This window comes from Peromyscus eremicus, chromosome 3, assembly GCF_949786415.1.
Source record: "Peromyscus eremicus chromosome 3, PerEre_H2_v1, whole genome shotgun sequence".
NCBI classification, from domain to species: domain Eukaryota; kingdom Metazoa; phylum Chordata; class Mammalia; order Rodentia; family Cricetidae; genus Peromyscus; species Peromyscus eremicus.
In genome coordinates this window covers 85,159,597-85,176,903 of record NC_081418.1, presented here as the reverse complement: position 1 = coordinate 85,176,903, position 17,307 = coordinate 85,159,597, and the positions used below count along the sequence as shown (strand labels likewise).

At 49.2% G+C, this 17,307-nt stretch overlaps 1 protein-coding gene across 1 annotated transcript in view; it reads left to right on the top strand.

Moving 5' to 3' along the window:
* Positions 1 to 14,258, top strand: part of Tcf7l1 (transcription factor 7 like 1) — a 166,479-nt gene extending 152,221 nt beyond the window's left edge. Inside the window, 9 exon segments of the mRNA XM_059258001.1 lie at positions 6,515 to 6,647; positions 7,642 to 7,744; positions 7,954 to 8,037; positions 8,437 to 8,580; positions 9,235 to 9,248; positions 9,251 to 9,393; positions 9,603 to 9,710; positions 10,630 to 10,705; positions 12,834 to 14,258. Of these exon segments, the coding sequence (XP_059113984.1) occupies positions 6,515 to 6,647; positions 7,642 to 7,744; positions 7,954 to 8,037; positions 8,437 to 8,580; positions 9,235 to 9,248; positions 9,251 to 9,393; positions 9,603 to 9,710; positions 10,630 to 10,705; positions 12,834 to 13,267 (1,239 nt within the window). The 3' untranslated portion in view covers positions 13,268 to 14,258.
* The last annotated feature ends 3,049 nt before the right edge of the window (positions 14,259 to 17,307 follow it).

Genomic DNA, 17,307 nt, shown 5'->3' with positions numbered 1-17,307 from the left:
CCAAGGGAGTCTGTTAGTGCTCCAGCTTGCAGAGCCTTCCAGATGGACCATTGCACAAAAGCACCTGCAGGCGCATTCCAGTTCCCAGAGTTTTATCTCTTGCTGTCCCGCAGGTTCTTGTCTTATCTGTGCATCTTTCCTGGCCTGCAGTGTGGTCCTGCTCAGGTCTCAGGGGTTGGAAAGTTTCAGTTTGGATTTTCGTGTTAGGCTGTTCTAGAAACATAGTCTCTCTATAGAACCCAGATTGGCCTCAACTTCATTTCTTTTTAATTTTTAAAAATTGGGGAGGGGGGGCGGAGAATGTGCTGTGGCACATGTGTGGAGCTCAAAGGACACCTTGTGGAAGTCAGTTCTCTCCTTCCACCACGTGGGTCCCAGGCATCAAACTTGGAGGCCTTTGGCTGCTGAGCTAGCAACCTGCCCTAACCTCAACTTCTTCAAGCTTCTGGAAGCCAGGGTTGCAGGGGTGACTCATCGTGCCCAGCCTGTTTGGAGGCACTAGAGCTCGAACCCAGGGCTTTCCTGGTGTTCTGCTGCTGTGGATATGCTAACAGAGACCCCACTTCCTTCTCTTGCACAGTCCCCTGGCCTCTGGTAGTTCCCCAACACCCCGAGTGTCCCGCCCACCTCAAGTCACTACACTTTGCCAGAATCCTCCCCTCCCCCCGCTTTTGCTTCGTGTCTGACTAGTTCCTGCCTTGGGTCATTTAAGTCATTTTCCTGGTGACCTTTTCTGTGGCCTCCCTGAACAGCCTGACAAATACCCGCATTTCTTATCTGTCTTTCCAGTTTACTTTTTCTTGGTGTTTATCAAACACTGACTCCGTATTCTCTTCATATACCATGAGGACAAGTACTTTTGTCTAAATAGATCAGGTTCTCTCTTCTGGTAAGATTCATTTGTGTGTGAATGTGTGTGTGTCTGCATGAGTTTATGTGCACCGCATATGTACAGGTGCCCTTGGAGGCCGGAAGGCATCAGATCCCCTGTAGTTTTACATTACAGACAGACGCCATGTGAGTGCTGGGAACTGAACCCAGGTCTTCAGCAAGAGCAGTAAGTGCTCCTAACCACTGAGTCATTTTTCCAGCCCCAGATACTTCTTATTTAATTTTGTGACCCTTAATTTTCTATGAGGCCAGTTGTCCCCTGCCCTGTCAGCTCCAGCTCTGTGGCTGTCCAAATCAGTGCCTGTCCCGTGCAGATTCTCCACAGTCATGTAACCCATAAACAAAAGTGTCATTGCATTGGTCACAGTAGAGACAGATTCTACGCGGGAGTCACATGTTTCCTCTGCTTGACAGGCTGGGGTAGGGGGTTGCTAAAGAGCTTACAGTGTGAGTTGAGAGTCTTTTGTTGGGCTGGGGATGTGCCTCAGTTGGTAGTATTTGCCTAACACACACAAAGCCCTGGGTTCCATCCCCAGCACTACGTAATGATGCACACTTGTAATTGAAGAACTCAGGAGGTGGAGGCAGGAGGACCAGAAGTTCAAGGTCATCCTTGACTACATAGTGAATCTGAAGCCATCCTGGGCTACATGAGATCCTCTCTCAGAAAAGGAAAGGGGGAATGGAAGAAGGAAAGAAATCATTAAAGAGTTAGAGAGGTATTTGTCTATCAAGGAAGATGTCCAATTTTGGATTTTGTTTTATTTGTTTAGGGTTGATTTGTTTGGTATTTTGAGACAGGGTCTTTCTCCATAGCCCTGGCTATGTAGACCTCATTGTGTAGACCAGGATAGCCTTGAACTCATGGAGATCCACCTACTTCTGCCTCGGGAGTGCTGAGATCAAAGGCATGTGCCATCATGCCTGGGCTGGTTTCTTTTGTTCTCTTACGTACGTTTGTTTACTGGGGGCGCGAGGGGGAGCACATGCCTCACGGTGGGTTTGTGTGGGTCAGAGGACTGCTTCCGGGAATCGCTTTCTTCTTCCACCTTGGGAGTTCCTGTGATTGAATTCACGTTGTCAAGCTTGGTGACACACACCTTTACCGGCTGAGACGTCTCACCAGCCCCTCTTGTCCAAATTTGAACTAAGTTCCTCTTTGCCTCAGTTCTTGTTGCATGTAAATCTTTCACCCTTATTCTCTGCACCAGCTGGCTCCTTCTGGAATAGTTTGCTAATTTTAAGATAGTCTTGGGAGTAATTTAGAAACAGGTGGCCAGAAATCGGAGAGGAATCCAGAAACTGTGGCGTGAGGAAAGTGGGAAATTTGGGAGCAGTAGCCCTGACATTGTTGGGCCAGCAGTCAGAAGCACGCACTGCTCTCACAGAGGAACCAGGTTGGGACTAGCACCTTCACAGTGGTTCACAACCATCCTGACTCCCGTGCCAGGGGATCGATCCAGTGCCTCTGACCTCTGTGGTCACCAGACGTGCTCATGGTATGCATGCATACATACAGGCAGACACTCATACAAATAAAATAAAGTCTAAAAATCTAAAACAAGTGGGCTGGAGAGATGGCTCAACGGTTAAGAGCACTGGCTGTTCTTCCAGAGGTCCTGAGTTCAATTCCCAGCAACCACATGGTGATTCATAGCCATCTATAATGAGATCTGGTGCCCTCTTCTGGCTTATAATCACACATGCAGACAGAGAGCTGTATGCATAATAAATAAACAAATCTTTAAAAAAAAAGAAAAGAAAGAAAAGAAAAATCTAAAACAGAATTCACTTATTAAAGAGAAATAAGGCCAGTGTGGTTGCACACACCTTTGATCCCAGCACTTGGAGGCAGAAGCAGGTGAATCTCTGAGTTCAAGACCAGCCTGGTCTTCAGAGCGAGCTTCAGGACAGCCAGGGCTACACAGAGAAACCCTGTATCAAAAATAAAACCAAATAAACAAACAAAAAACAGAGAGAGAGACAGATATGGAGACATATGCAGAGTTAGAAAGGAGACATCTCATTAATTTTCTTAAGGAAGAGCTTTGTAGGTATCTGTAATGGGATGCATGCAGAGAAGGTTGCTCTCTGTCATAAAACTTTAAGCAGTGGATTAACAAAAAAAAACAAAAGAAGATCTGGGCAGATGGACAGTAGGACATGCTCACTGTCATGGATATCTATGTATGGGGGCCAACATAATGGCTCAGCCTGGTGATCTGAGCTTCTAGCCCTGAAACCCGTATGGAAGGAGAGACCCAATTCACTGATTTCCACAAGCACGCTGTAGCATGTGTGTGTGTGCGCACATGAGCACACACACAAATAAATGTTTAAAATAATTTTAAATTAGGGCCAGGCAGTGGCAGCACACACCTTTAATCCCAGCACTAGGGAGGCAGAGGCAGGTGGATCTCTGTGATTCAAGGCCAGCCTGGTCTACAGAGTGAGTTCCAGGACAGCCAGGGCTACACAGAGAAATCCTGTCTCAAAAAAAAAAAAAAAAAAAAAAAAAGGAATGAAGCCTTACTGTGTTAAATGTGAGGTGTGCCGAAGGAAGTCAGAAGCTTCGTGTTGAGGTGTGACAACACACTTATGTGCTGGTTCTTGTAACACATCTCGGCTTAGCTGAGCCCACCTGAGGAGCCATTCGGGTCTTAGGAATACACTTAGGAAACATGCCAGGAGCTTGGGGGCCGTTCCTGCAGCAAACCCGAGGTTAAAACTGAAGGGACGCGGCAAAGCTGATGCTTTCTGTTGCCTGGGTTGGCCGACAGAAGAAATGGAGCAACCCTTGGCTTAGCTGATCACCTGGGACAGATAGAAGAGCCAGAGTATGGCGGAATGCTGTAGCGGAGCCTCCAAGTCCTCGGGGCTCTCCTTCCAGACCCACATTTTACGATCTCAGCAGATTGTACCTGGAGGGACAAGGTCTGCTGGAGCCTCTCCCGAACGCTTCCTGTCCCGCTCCTTCCCAGGGGCTTTGTGATGATTCAGAGAAGCCCATGGCACTGCATACATTCTTGGTTTTCGTTCTTCCCTGCCTTTCTGCATAGTCTCTCACGAACAGCACCCCTGCCACCACCATCATCAAGAAAGGTAGTCTCTGTCAGCAAACAGATCATTGATGGTGGGTAGGACTCTACTCTCTCCTGAGCCATAAACTTCCATGCACCTGATTTTGATCAGGTTAAGAAGGGGAAAAAATAATGAGGAGGGGGCTCTGGTGGAGGGTTTTCCATGGGGCAGCCATTAGGGGTTCCCTTTACTTTGGACTTGAAATACACCCTGAAGTGTGAGGCGGAGGTGGGGCTTTACTTCCCTAAGAGCTGGGAGTTTGAAGAGATTCAAACTTGGAAAAGACTGAAGCAGGTTGTGGTGGTCATAAGCCAGCCTAGGTTACAGTTAAACCCATGCCCTAGAAAGGTAAAGACGGGCTAGGGATGGCTCAGCAGATAAAGTGCTCGCTCTGAAAGTGTGGGGACCAGAGGGAGTTGGGAGCCTCAGAACTCATAAAACCTAAGCCTGTGTGGCGGCCTCCTCCAGGCTCAGTAGATAAAGACCCCTCCCTAGGCAAGCAGTCTAGCCAAAATCAGTAAGTGATGGGTTCAGCAAGGGACCTGCTCAGTAAGTCAAAAGCAGAATGGTCAAAGAAGACAACCCGATGTCAACTTGGGCCTCCCTATGTGTACACATACACACAAAACTTTAAAATGGACAAGACACCTGGGCTGAGGAAGTGCTCGGGCCGTGGAGCTTACAGGAAGGATTTGGCTCTGTTCTGGATGGGTGCATTCCTCCCGGAGCAAGCACCTGTGTCTTCACTGAGCTTGTCCACCGAGGCTGTACATTCCTGATCTGTGACCTCAGCTGTGATCATCAGCCCTGGGGGCAGCTGGAGAGGAGAGTGAGGAGAGCAGAGTAGGATTGTAGCCTGAAAGACGAGGCCAGACTTAGAACAGTTCTTGCTTAGCAGTGTTTACTTCCCGCCTGGCCCCTTGAAGTTCATTTCCTGAACAATGTTGCCCTCTAGTGGCAGATAATAGCCCACAGGACATCTGGGTTGGTTTTATACCTAGATTGCAAATTGAACTCCTTGCTCTGTGTTCTTTGACTCAATGGCATGTGGGCAACTGAGACTTTACTAGAGGGAGGAAGGTGGAGAGAGAGACAGAGAGAGAGACACAGACAGAGACAGAGAGTGCTCTATCCCCGGGCTGGCTTTCACCTCGCTATGTAGCAAAGAATGACCTTCAACTCCTGATCTTTCTTCTTCCACTTGCCCAGTGCAAGTGCCTGGATTACAGATACATGCCACCACACCCAGTTCATGCAGTGCTGGGGATCAAACCCAGGCCTTCAAACATGCCAGACAACAGAGCTACACACCCCAGCCCAAGACTTCTTACTATAAAATAACAAGATGATACAAATAAGGATAAATTAAAAACTGAGGCATGAAGGCTGGAACAGATGATCATGAGTTTGAGACTAGCCTGGGCCATATAATGAGATGATGTCAAAAATAATAAATGACATGAGAAGTTGGTGGCAGGGGCTGGCTTAAGTGGTGTGATTGTGTATCGTCCATTTTTTTAAATCATAGTTCATGTGTTTTCCCAACTGAGATGGTTTTGTGTGATTCTCTCTTTTTTTTCTCACTATTATTTGTGGGGGGGGGGCATGGGCATCCTTGTTCCATGGTACTCTCATGGAGGTCAGAGGACCTACTGTGTGGGTTCTAGGTATAGAACTCAGGTTGTCAGGCATGGTAGAAAACACCGTGACCCACCGAACCATCTGACCATTCTCTATAATTCTTCCATCCCTTCCTTTTCTTTGGTAATAGTCCTATTATGTTTATAATACCAATAGTCACCCTTTGACAAACCATCCCCAAGAAACCCAAGTTCATCCTTTGGATGCACTGGGTTCTTAGCAATCTGATGTGAGAATTATTGTTTATGCTTTTAGTTGTGCTGTGTGTTTGTGGGTAGAGAACCATTGGTGATGGCCAGTGGATAAAGTGAGACCAGTCCTCACGCTACTACGTCTAACAAGCACAGAGGACTTAGGAAGTAGCTCACTGTAAAGCCCGTGTCCACCACCAAGGCCAGCAGCATGGCTCATAATCGGCATGGGCTCTCCACCCCTTGCTCTGCTACCTTATCTGCAGAAAGACCTGTGAGTCTAGGAAGCTCCTGGAACTGAGCAGATGAGAGTTTGTGGTGTGAACACCAGATGAATAGAAGGGCTACAGGAAGTAGCAGAGAGTTGAGAGCGCCCTTCATCTGTAAGTCTGAACTTGGTGACGAACCTGAGATCTCCCGTTTCCATGGAAGCGGTCTAGAAAGTGTGCCAAGCCCTCTCCCACCTAGAGAGGCCATAGCCCATTAGAACTGAGTGGCCCACGGGCGCCCACTGCACTTGTGAAGAGGTGCTGGGCAGGTTTAGAGAGGGGTTTGCTGTCCTCTCTCATCCTCCTCTCTAGGCCAGTTATGAGGACTGGATAGGGCGTTGCACAGAAAAGAGCCAGCACACATTCCACCAGTGAATGACAGCTGCTTGTACACACCGTCTCCCCGGCCCCTGTGCCTAGTCCGTCTTCTCTCTCTTGCAGTCCAACAAGGTTCCTGTTGTTCAGCACCCTCATCACATGCACCCGTTGACCCCCCTCATCACCTACAGCAACGACCACTTCTCCCCTGCGTCCCCTCCCACGCATCTCTCCCCGGAGATCGATCCAAAGACAGGTGAGTGGTCCCTGGTACAGGCTGTGCTCCCATGGGGCGGCCAGCTTTCCTTTGGGGTGGGGTACCGAAGAGTCCTTGGATAAGTGAGATCTGTGTTCAGATCTTGTTGCAGCTCTCAGATCTTGCTCGCCTTGCCGGTTCGCTGGAGTAGTGTTTTGTTGTTTGGGTCTGGTGGGTTTCTTTGTTTGTTTGGTTGGTTTTAACCTATGCCCCCCACCTCTCCACACTAAGAGGCCATTGTGAGGACTAGAAGCCATGAGACCAGTTAAGCACAGAGCCTGGTACCGTTGTAAATTCAGAGTGCTGTCCAGTCTATCCGAGGATGTGCCTCCATAAACCAGGATGTATGCCCTCACCGTACATTTCAAATAGGAGCCTTCTGGACAGACTTTAAAATAGCTGTAAAACAGAGGGCGGGCCTGACTTGATGTGTTGTTGGTGATAATTAACTGCCCACCATACCTGTCCATCCCTGGGAGCCAAGGTCTTCATAACATTCCTACTGAGTCACTATGGTTCTAAGAAGTTTCAGAGCCCTTGTTTGGAGAAATAATGATCATTGTAGGGTGGTGGGGTGGGTACACGTAGAGTGAAAATCCAGAGTTTAGAGGCAGGGTGGTTTATTGGCAGAACGAGTTTATTGTACTGGGAATGAAGCAGGTTTTCTAGAACATGATTTAAAGGTGATTCGGGGTACTTTTTGCTCTCTGTTGGGTATGTCCTGGACCCTGTATGCATCCCTGTCCAGTCAACAACAGAAAGTTACAACCACAAAGATACTAGAGAGAAGGTTTATGGGTCCTCCCCGCCCTTGGGTGCCCTTGAGTGGCAGCCCAGAGCTGCCTGTAGGTGGAAAGGGCAGAAATGAGGAGAGACAAGGCTTCCCAGGGTGTGGACAACCTGGGCACGCAGGGGAAGGAGCTTCCGTTGGGTGTTAGGGAAGTTATAAAGGTAGGGTGAGGGAAGTACTTGACACCTCTCTCTTTGGAAGCAGGAATCCCCCGGCCTCCTCATCCCTCTGAGCTCTCGCCATACTACCCACTGTCTCCAGGAGCTGTCGGACAAATCCCTCATCCCCTCGGCTGGCTTGTCCCACAGTAAGGAAACCCACCACCTCTCTTACCCTCATTGCCCCCTCTGCTGAGCTCTGCCTTCTGGACCCCAGAACTTTGACACCCTCACTCCCACCTTGGCCAGCTTCCTCCCAGCTCCTCTGACTTCTGGCCCTATTTCTCTCCAGCCCCCTCAGTCTTGGCCTTAAATACCCGTCTGACTAGATTATCTCGCTCCTCTCTCACCCTCACAGGCAAGGACAGCCTATGTACTCCCTCCCTCCTGGTGGCTTCCGGCATCCTTACCCTGCCCTCGCCATGAATGCCTCAATGTCCAGGTTAGTCTTGGGGCTGGCGCTGTCAACAGGAATTGTTGGGATATTTGTCTATTAGTGACTGCCACTTGTGGCCGTGAACCAGCCTGTCCCCTGTAGGTTAGTGAGTAGGTATGGGGTTCCCCGGTCCTCACTTCTCTTTGATGAGGGGCTACCTCTTGCCCAATGCTCCTTACACCATAACCCCATGGAATATGGACCCCCTAGGACTCCCACACACACCTCTGTTTGTCATTCTACCTGCATCCAGCACCAGTTTTGGGGACCTTGTGTGTGCGAGGGGAAGGAATAGCATCCTTAGGCAGCCCCCAAAACCGATCTCCTAATTCTGCAGATGACAACCATCTGGGTGGCACACAGCCCTTGCCTCTCTATTCTCATTTGTCTCCATTTGTGATGCAGCCTGGTCTCAAGCCGGTTCTCCCCACACATGGTGGCTTCTGCCCATCCTGGCCTGCCCACCTCAGGAATCCCCCACCCTGCCATCGTCTCCCCCATTGTGAAGCAGGAGCCAGCGCCCCCCAGCCTGAGCCCTGCAGCGAGTGCGTAAGTAAGAGGCTGTCTGGATGGAGGGGGGTGTGAGCGGCTGGCCAGTGTGCACAGCCCATGCTGTTTGAGGGGGGTGTGAGCGGCTGGCCAGTGTGCACAGCCCATGCTGTTTGGTCTTCTCTCCTGGGGGCTGTTCTCAGCGAGTGTCTGTGACCCTTCCTTTAAGACCTGATGCGTCCGTTCCCATAGTCAGGTTCTAGAGGCTGTGAGGAACGAAGGAAGCTTTTAGCTTCCCTTCTTACCCTGTCATCCCAATAAAATGTGAGGCTAGGAGAGTAGAAAGAAATTCTCTCAAGGACTGGTGAGAGCTGATGCCGGAGCAGAGACCCAGACGTTATCCTCTCTGCTGGAAAGACAGCAGGAAAGCCCACACCACTAGCACCGTGGCTGAGGAGCCCAGAGAGCCATGCCCTGCCCTCCTCTCCTCTCTCCTCCAACTCCCCCTCCTCTTCCTATTATTATTATTATTATTATTACTATTATTATTCCCCCCCTCTCTCTCCCCCCCCCCTCCCAGATCCTTAAAGCAGTCACACATGGCTACACAAACAAGCCTCTCCTCCCAGAGGCCTTGGTCAGCTGCCTCAGTGAAGGCAGGGATGGGGGAGCCGATGATGGTGGTACCTAACCCATAGCCACATTCCTCCACAGGAAATCCCCGGTTACCGTAAAAAGGAGGAGGAGAAGAAGCCGCACGTGAAAAAGCCTCTGAACGCCTTCATGTTGTATATGAAGGAGATGAGGGCCAAGGTGGTGGCTGAGTGTACCCTGAAGGAAAGTGCAGCCATTAACCAGATCCTGGGAAGAAAGGTGAGGCCTGTCCGTCCGTGTCCCCCCCCCCCCCGGTCCTCCCCCCCCCCCCCGCCGTCGTCGTCGTCGTCGTCGTCGACACCCCACCCCCCCACCCCCACCCCCCCCCACCCCCCACCCCCCACCCCCCCGCTGGCTCGCCCTGGCATCATCGGCCTCCCCGTCCCCTACCCTGATGGCTCTGTGTGTCTTAACCCTTTCCCCCTCAGTGGCACAACCTGTCTAGAGAAGAACAGGCCAAATACTACGAGCTTGCCCGGAAAGAACGGCAGCTTCACGCTCAACTCTACCCAACCTGGTCAGCTCGGGACAACTATGTAAGTGTTCACCTGTGCCAGAACTCAGTCCCCTCCCCAGCCCCGCTCACCCCGGGAGCTGCACATGCGCATCTTCAGGATGCAGAGGCGAGAGAGCAAGCAGCTTCAGTTTGCTTTTAGAGGAGAAGTCATGTTCTCTAGAGACAAGGAAGCCGGGTTTGAATTCTTAGGGAAGCCATGTCTAGAAATTCTTCGAAACTTGTCAGATTTTTGAATATATGATTTTCTTCTTTTTTTTTTTTTTTTTTTTTTTTCTGGTAAGAGGGTTCAAAGCTGCATCAAATTTTCAGAGGGACCTGGGACACGACAGAAAAGATCAACAACCAGGCCAGGTGATAGCTCAGTAGATAAAATGCTTGCTTTGCAGGAAGACGAGTATTAATCTTTGACACCTACATACAAAGCAGAGCATGGTGCTGTGTTCTTAGACTGGATAGAGGGAGGCAAATCCTTGGGGTTCACTAGCCAGCCTAGCCTGGGGAGCGAGTTCCAGGCCAGTGGAGAGACCTTGTCTCCAAAAAAAGGTAGACAGTGCCTAAGGAATGGTATCTGGTCCTCTGGTCCCCATGTGCATTACACACACACACACACACACACACACACACGCACGCACGCACGCACGCACGCACGCACGCACGCACGCACGCACGCACGCACAGTCGGGGTAGGAGCTAAACAGAATAGCTTGAAGGCCCTCAAGACCAAGAGGCCTGGCTGCCCCAACCAGAAGGACTTTTTGAGAAAGAAGGGCAGGGTCGCTCTGTCTCCTTTCCCAATCCAGTCCTCTAGCACCCTCACCAGGAGCAATCAGGAGAAGAAGGCTGGCACCTGTGTCCCGAGGCAGTCTGGTCTGGGGTCCTCTTGCCAGGCTGGTGTTATTCTGTCCCTAGTCATCTCGTCCTGCGGCCATATTTTTCAGGGCAAGAAGAAGAAGAGGAAGAGAGAAAAGCAACTGTCACAGACACAGTCACAGCAGCAAATCCACGAGGCAGAGGGTGAGTCCTGGGCTGGGTCCTCCAGGAGAACACTGTTGTCAGCCCTGGGTTGGATCCCAGCCTCCTCATATAAAACTCTGGAGGGTTTGGGGGAGGGGTTCCCCAGTTACTCTCCTTAAGAAAATCAGCATTTTAAATGGAGAGAGGCTGACAATCTTTTCAAAGCTCAGGCATGTCTCGGTCCCACTGAGTTGTCCCTTAAGGGTTATGTCCTGCATACAGTAAAAACAGGAGTTAGCTGGAATTAATCTCTGAAATTAAAATCCCTTCCAAAGGTGGCATGCTAGAGGTAAACACAGCGCCCGGGCTAGTTACTTTTCTTGTTGCCTTGACAAAATACCTGATACCTGACAGAGCATCGTCAGGAAGGATTTGGTCTGTCTCAGAGCTGGGGGGACTGTCCCTCACGGTGAGCGGACCTGGCAGCTGTCACACTGTGTTCTTGGCCGGTAGGCAGGGAGGTGAATGGGTGCCCAGCTTGCTTTCTCCTTTGGATTTAGTCTAGGACCTCTGCCTTTGTTCAGGGTGGGTCCTCCTGGCTCTGTTAAAACTCTCTGGAAACATATGATGGACACACTGAGGGGTGTGTTTCCATGGTGATGGTGAAGATTGCCCATCACACCACTTATCTATGAATTCACTGGGATTAGGTGTTTAGCACGCCAGAAGGACAGTGTTCGCCTTTGTTCAGGAACCACATCCCACAAGAAGCTGAGCTGGATGACAGCTAGCACAGAGCATTGCTTAGGGTGACAGGATTTTAGGTCCTGGCCTTCATCTCATGCTCATCTCAGTATAGAGCCGATAGGTAACACGTGCGTAACTGCTTGTGCCATTGGTGCATTGGCTTCCCTTCTTCCACGTAATCTGTATATTCCTGTGTACAGCATACAGTAGTAAAATACAAACTCTGTCACATGCCACATGCTCAGCAGGAGTGAGTGCCCCATCTCTGTGCCATTAGCCAAGGATTTGAAGGCAAACGGAGTTGAGAGTCGTCTCAACAGTGAAGGGGTTTAAGGCAGGGATGGAAAGGAGGGAGACTTTGAATTGTTTCTTTCCAATCAGATTGTGAGTGGGTCTTTGTCAGTTCAGGTATTTGGTCTTTGGATTGTGTCTTCTCTGGGTGTTCTTAAGTGTAGCTTCCTATTCTTGGAATCTTTAAAAAGCCTGGAGATGCAGCTCAGTTGAAGGACTGCTTGCCTAAGCATGCATGCGGCCCTGAGCCTGATGGCCAACACCACCTAAAACAGGGTGGTACTGGGTGTCTATCCCAACACTCCAGAGGTTGGCTTCAGTCTGAGGCCAGCCTGGGATACATGAGAGCCTGTCTCAAGCAAACAAATAAACCAAGGACTGGAGATATAACTGGGTGGATATGTAAAAGTCACCATGGCAGCCTGGTCATCTATCTACTAAAAACAACAGGCTTCATATCCAGTGAGAGACTCAAAAAAAAAAGGGGGAGGGTCTCGAGAGTTGCCCATTTGTAACTCCAGTTATAGGGGATCTAATGCCCTCTTCTGGCCCCCACAGGTACCAGGCACATACCTGGTACACAGACATACATGTAGGCAAAACACTCATACACATAAAATAATTTTTTAGAAATTTAAGGTGTAAAGCAATAGAAGATGCCCAGACTTCACCCCTGCCCTCCACACACACCCCACAATATAATTTTTTTGCAAGTATCTTTAAAGTAATCTTAACGTTTCCAATGTACAGTCAATATCCTTTGGATTAGTTCCAGGGCCCCACCGCACTCCACTCCTGAGACAGCCAGTCTACGGGTGCCCGAGTCCCTTGAGTGAGGTGGCCTTGTATTTGTGTATAGCTTATGCATATCTTCCGTCTTCCCGATACCAACTCTAGATGGCTTATAACGCCCCGCACAGTGAGGGCTGTGGAAATAGCTATTAGGTTCTATTTGCCTCTCAAAAAAATAGCAGTTTAGTATGGACAAGGTTTTTTTGCCTGAGTATTTCTCACGGGCTCTGAGTTGCATCCACAGAGTGGGAGCCACAGATCCACAAGGCTCACTGCACCTGTGTCTAGCCACTGCTTGTTCCTCTGCGCCTCCCCCCTGCTATCAGCTGATCCTTTCTCCTTGTGTTTTTACCTTCAGGTGCTCTGGCCTCCAAGAGCAAGAAGCCATGTATTCAGTACCTGCCCCCCGAGAAGCCCTGTGATAGCCCTGCCTCCTCCCACGGCAGCACGCTGGACTCCCCTGCAACTCCCTCCACAGCCTTGGCATCGCCAGCTGCCCCCGCGGCCACCCACTCGGAGCAAGCCCAGCCCCTGTCCCTCACCACCAAACCGGAGGCCCGAGCCCAGCTGGCTCTCCATTCAGCTGCCTTCCTGTCAGCTAAGGCCACGGCCAGCAATTCCGGCCAGATGGGCAGCCAGCCCCCGCTGCTGACCAGGCCCTTGCCCCTGGGCTCCGTGCCTGCTGCTCTGCTGACCTCTCCCCCTTCCTTCCCAGCCACCCTCCATGCCCATCAGACCCTCCCCGTGCTACAGGCTCAGCCTCTTTCCTTGGTCACCAAGTCTGCCCACTAAGCTGCCCCCTGTTCTATGCAGGCTGTCTTGGGACTCCAAGTAGTTACGATTCAGACAAGAGGAGGGGCGGGGGAGAAAAAAAGGAAACATTATTGGTCAATATTTGACCACTCTGGACTGTTCTGTAAAGTGTCTGGTAACAGCAGTGCTTTACGAGTGTAGATGTAACCAATAGCTGATCTTCAGGCTTTTTTAAAAAAAGAAAAAGAAAAAAACAAAACAAAATCTTCCTTACCCCCCCCCAAAAAAATATCTTCACAAGAAAGCACTGAAAAGCAGTGTGTCGCTCGCTCGCTCGCTCGCGCTCTCCCCGTGCGCTGTGGTAGGTGTACCTGGGCGGAAGATGCCTCTCTACCTCTTCTCTTCCTGACTTTCTGCCCTCCCCTGTCCTCGCCATCCCCCGCCTGCTGCCCCAGCTCCCCCCACCGCATCTGCAACTTTGCGTGGCCTGGAGTTCTAGCCTGGCTCCCCTTCCTCCGGGTCACTCCTGTTCCCTAGCGCAAGTTTTTGTCATGCTTTCCACACCCTTTCATGGTTCATGCCCTTTGTCCTCTGCCCAGCGTAAGGCCATGACCGTGTGTGATGACATCTTGGCCTGACCGGTTCCCACCAGCCTCGCCCTCTCCCTCTTTGGGCCCCAAGGGGCCAGCCTCCAGCTGGTGGTGGGGAACGAGGTCCTTCCTCTGAAAAGGTCCCCCCACCCCTTAAAGGGACTCAAGGTGCCTCCAAGAAGTCTGTGTTCCTCTCTGGTGCCCAGCTGAGCTTTCCCACCTCGCAGTCTCAGAGTGGCTGGCAGGGCCCAGTCCCCAGTGTCCGGCTCCTGTCACCTCAGTCTGTGCTGGTACAATCTGCCCAAGTTCTGAGACCCTCTGCCCCGCCCACCTCACAAGCTTCTTCTGTGTGTATTTCATTTTGTTTTTATGGTTTTTTGGAGCAATTTAAACTCCCAGTTTATTTTCACAAAAGAAAATAAAAATTACAGTTGCAAGACTGTTTCTGGATGTTTCTTTAGACCTTTTGTTGAATCAAGCCGCTGCCTTCCTGCCAAGCCCTGGGTTAAGTTTTTGCAGGCCATTCGTGGTAGAATCATACCAGCGGAGCTTAGAAGAACCCAAGCAACCTCTAACCTTTCTTCCCCCACAACTGTTTATTTTACCTTATGTGCATGAACATTTTGCACATTTTGCCTTTGTGTACATATGTGCACCATGTGTGTGCCTGGTGCCCTCAGAGGTCAGAAGAGGGCTTAGAATCCCCTGCAACTGAAGTTATGGAGGGACGTACACCACTGTGTAGGTGCTGGGAACCAAACTCAGGTCGTTTGCTAGAAAAAATGCTCTTAACCACTGAATCATCTCTCCAGCCCCCAACTTGGTCTTCAAGATACATAACCCAGTCGGTATTGACCATTGAGAACCCCAAAGTATGAATCTTATCATTTATAATTGATTTCAAGAGATTTCTAATATGGGAATATTCTGCTTATGCTTCTGACCCACCACCCCTTATTAGAATTGCCAAGGAGCACTGGATGTCCTTTGAGCTTTTTGTGGTTTCCAGCCCTGTGGCTGGTGTTATTCATAGTGGCTTTCTTGAGATATAATTTACTAATTTAGACTTACATTTTACCCATTCAGAACAGTGGACAGGGCTGGGGATACCTCTCAACGACCTCTGTAGGAGGCTTTGAGTTTGATACCAGTACTGCCAATTAAAAAATGCCACGTTATTTATCATCGTGTCTGGCAGGGAAGCCAAGTTATTACGGTGGTCGGAGGACTTTACGGAACCAATTCCACCTTCCAGGGATGACACTCAGGTCTACAGGCTTGTGGGCAAGTACTTTTACCCATGGAGCCGTCTTGGATTTTTTTTAAAGAAGATGATCTTACTGGATTTTTGCATGATGAACTGTGTATCCATGTGTCCATTGCTACTGCCAATTATATAGAGAATTTAAGTTTTTCTCAAGAGAAACTCTTCTGTCCTTTGAAGTTCACTCCCCCATCCTCTCCACCCCAGCACTACCCAGCCAGCAATCTATTTTGTCTATAAATTTGTTTATCCTGGTATTTACTCAAAATAATTCAACATGAAGTCTTCTGTCACCAAGGTCTCTCCGTGTCATGTTCGCAAGTTTATCCACGTTGTACCTTGTATCAATTTTTTTTTAACAGTAGTAAAATGCATTTAACATGAGTTCGACATTTTTATATTTAAGACTGGGGATATAGCCCAATTGCTCGAGTACTTGGCTGGCATGCACAACACCCAAGTTTCAGTGCCCAGCACTCCATAAAACCAGGGGTGTGGTGGTGCTGTTATCCCAGAACTTGAAAAGTAGAGGCAAGAAGACCAGAAGTTTGTTTTCATCTTTGGCTACATATTCAGTCTGAGGCCAGCTTAGGTGACATGAGTTCCTGCTTTAAAAAAAAGAAAGAGCCATTTAGCCATTTTTAGGTAGCATTCAGTACATTTACAACACTGTGATCATGACCACTATCTGTTTCTCCAGCTGGGCTACAAAGGTGGGTCAGGACTTAAGAGCACTTGCTGTACAGACAAGGGGACCAGAGTTTGGATCCCAGCACCCACATTAACATGACAGCTGACCCTCACACACCTTTCAGCCCAGCTTAGAAAACTCAAGCTCCAAGTTTAGAGAGAGACATTGCTTCAAAGAATTAAGCCGAGGATGACTGTGGAGAATGCTGTTCACCCTTTTCTGGCACACACCCACACAGACACAGGTGCACATACAGTCATACGTATAGACATATACACACATATTTATTTATTTATTTATTTATTTGGTTCTTTGAGATAAAATCTTGCTACATAGCCTTGGCTGGCCTGGACCTCACTCCTTAGACCAGACTGGCCTTGAACTCATAGAGATCTGCCTGCCTCTGCCTCCCCAGTGCTGGAACTAAAGGTGTGCTTTGAAAAAGAGCAAAAAGTGAGGGGAGGTGTGTTTTCCTTAATTCCTATCATACTTTGAGCAATGACAAAGACCAGTCAGGTTCTGATACTTTTGAACGGTTTCTATTGCCTAGACTTCCAATTTGTTTGCTGTTTGCCTCATAAGGAAGTGGTTACCAGGAGATGGTCATATTGGCAGCTATAAGGTAGGTCAGCTGAGGAACTAGGACAAGGTGGAGAACTGGAAACTGTGTAAAGAGTGACTAAGCCCTGATTCAAGAGTACCTGAAGAGCTAGGCATGGAGCTCAGTTAGTAGAGTGCCTGCCCAGCATGCACAAAGCCCTAGGCTCAGTCCCCAGGACCCACACACATATCATTGATTTATGAGAGAGAACTGATTCCTGAGACCTGCAAGTCGGCCTCTGACCTCCACATGAATATTATGGCATACACACACTCACACAATACACACAAAATAATTAAAATGTGAAAACAGTAAATAAAATCCAGTCGAGGGCTGGGAAGGTAGCTCAGCAGGGGAAGGCACTTACTATCAAGCCTGAGAGCCTCCGTTGGATTCCCAGGACCAACATGGAGGAAGGAGAGAACCCACAGCCAGCCGTATGCTGTCCTCTGACCTGCACACACACACACACACACACGCACACACACACACACACACTATACCTCACACATGATAAATAAAAAACAGTTGAGAAAACTGTTCCTTATTTTTTGGGGGAAAAAAGGTATCTAATTTCTTTCCATCAAGTATGTGAGCGGTAAGCTCCATGCATATCCTTTTTCAGGTTGAGCACACTCTCTGCCTTTTCTTAGTTGTTGTTGTTACTTTTATTTTTTTTTCTTAAAGGTTTATTTATTTATTATGTATACAGCATGTATGACTGCAGGCCAGAAAAAGACACCAGATCTCATTACAGATGGTTTATGAGCCACCGTGTGGTTGCTGGGAATTGAACTTAGGACCTCTGGAAGAGCAGTTAGTGCTCTTAACCTCTGAGCCATCTCTCCAACCTCTGTTGCTGTTACTTTTAATCATGAAGTGATACAAAGAAAATTTTAAGATTTATTAATCTACTTTCAGCTGGGCATAGTG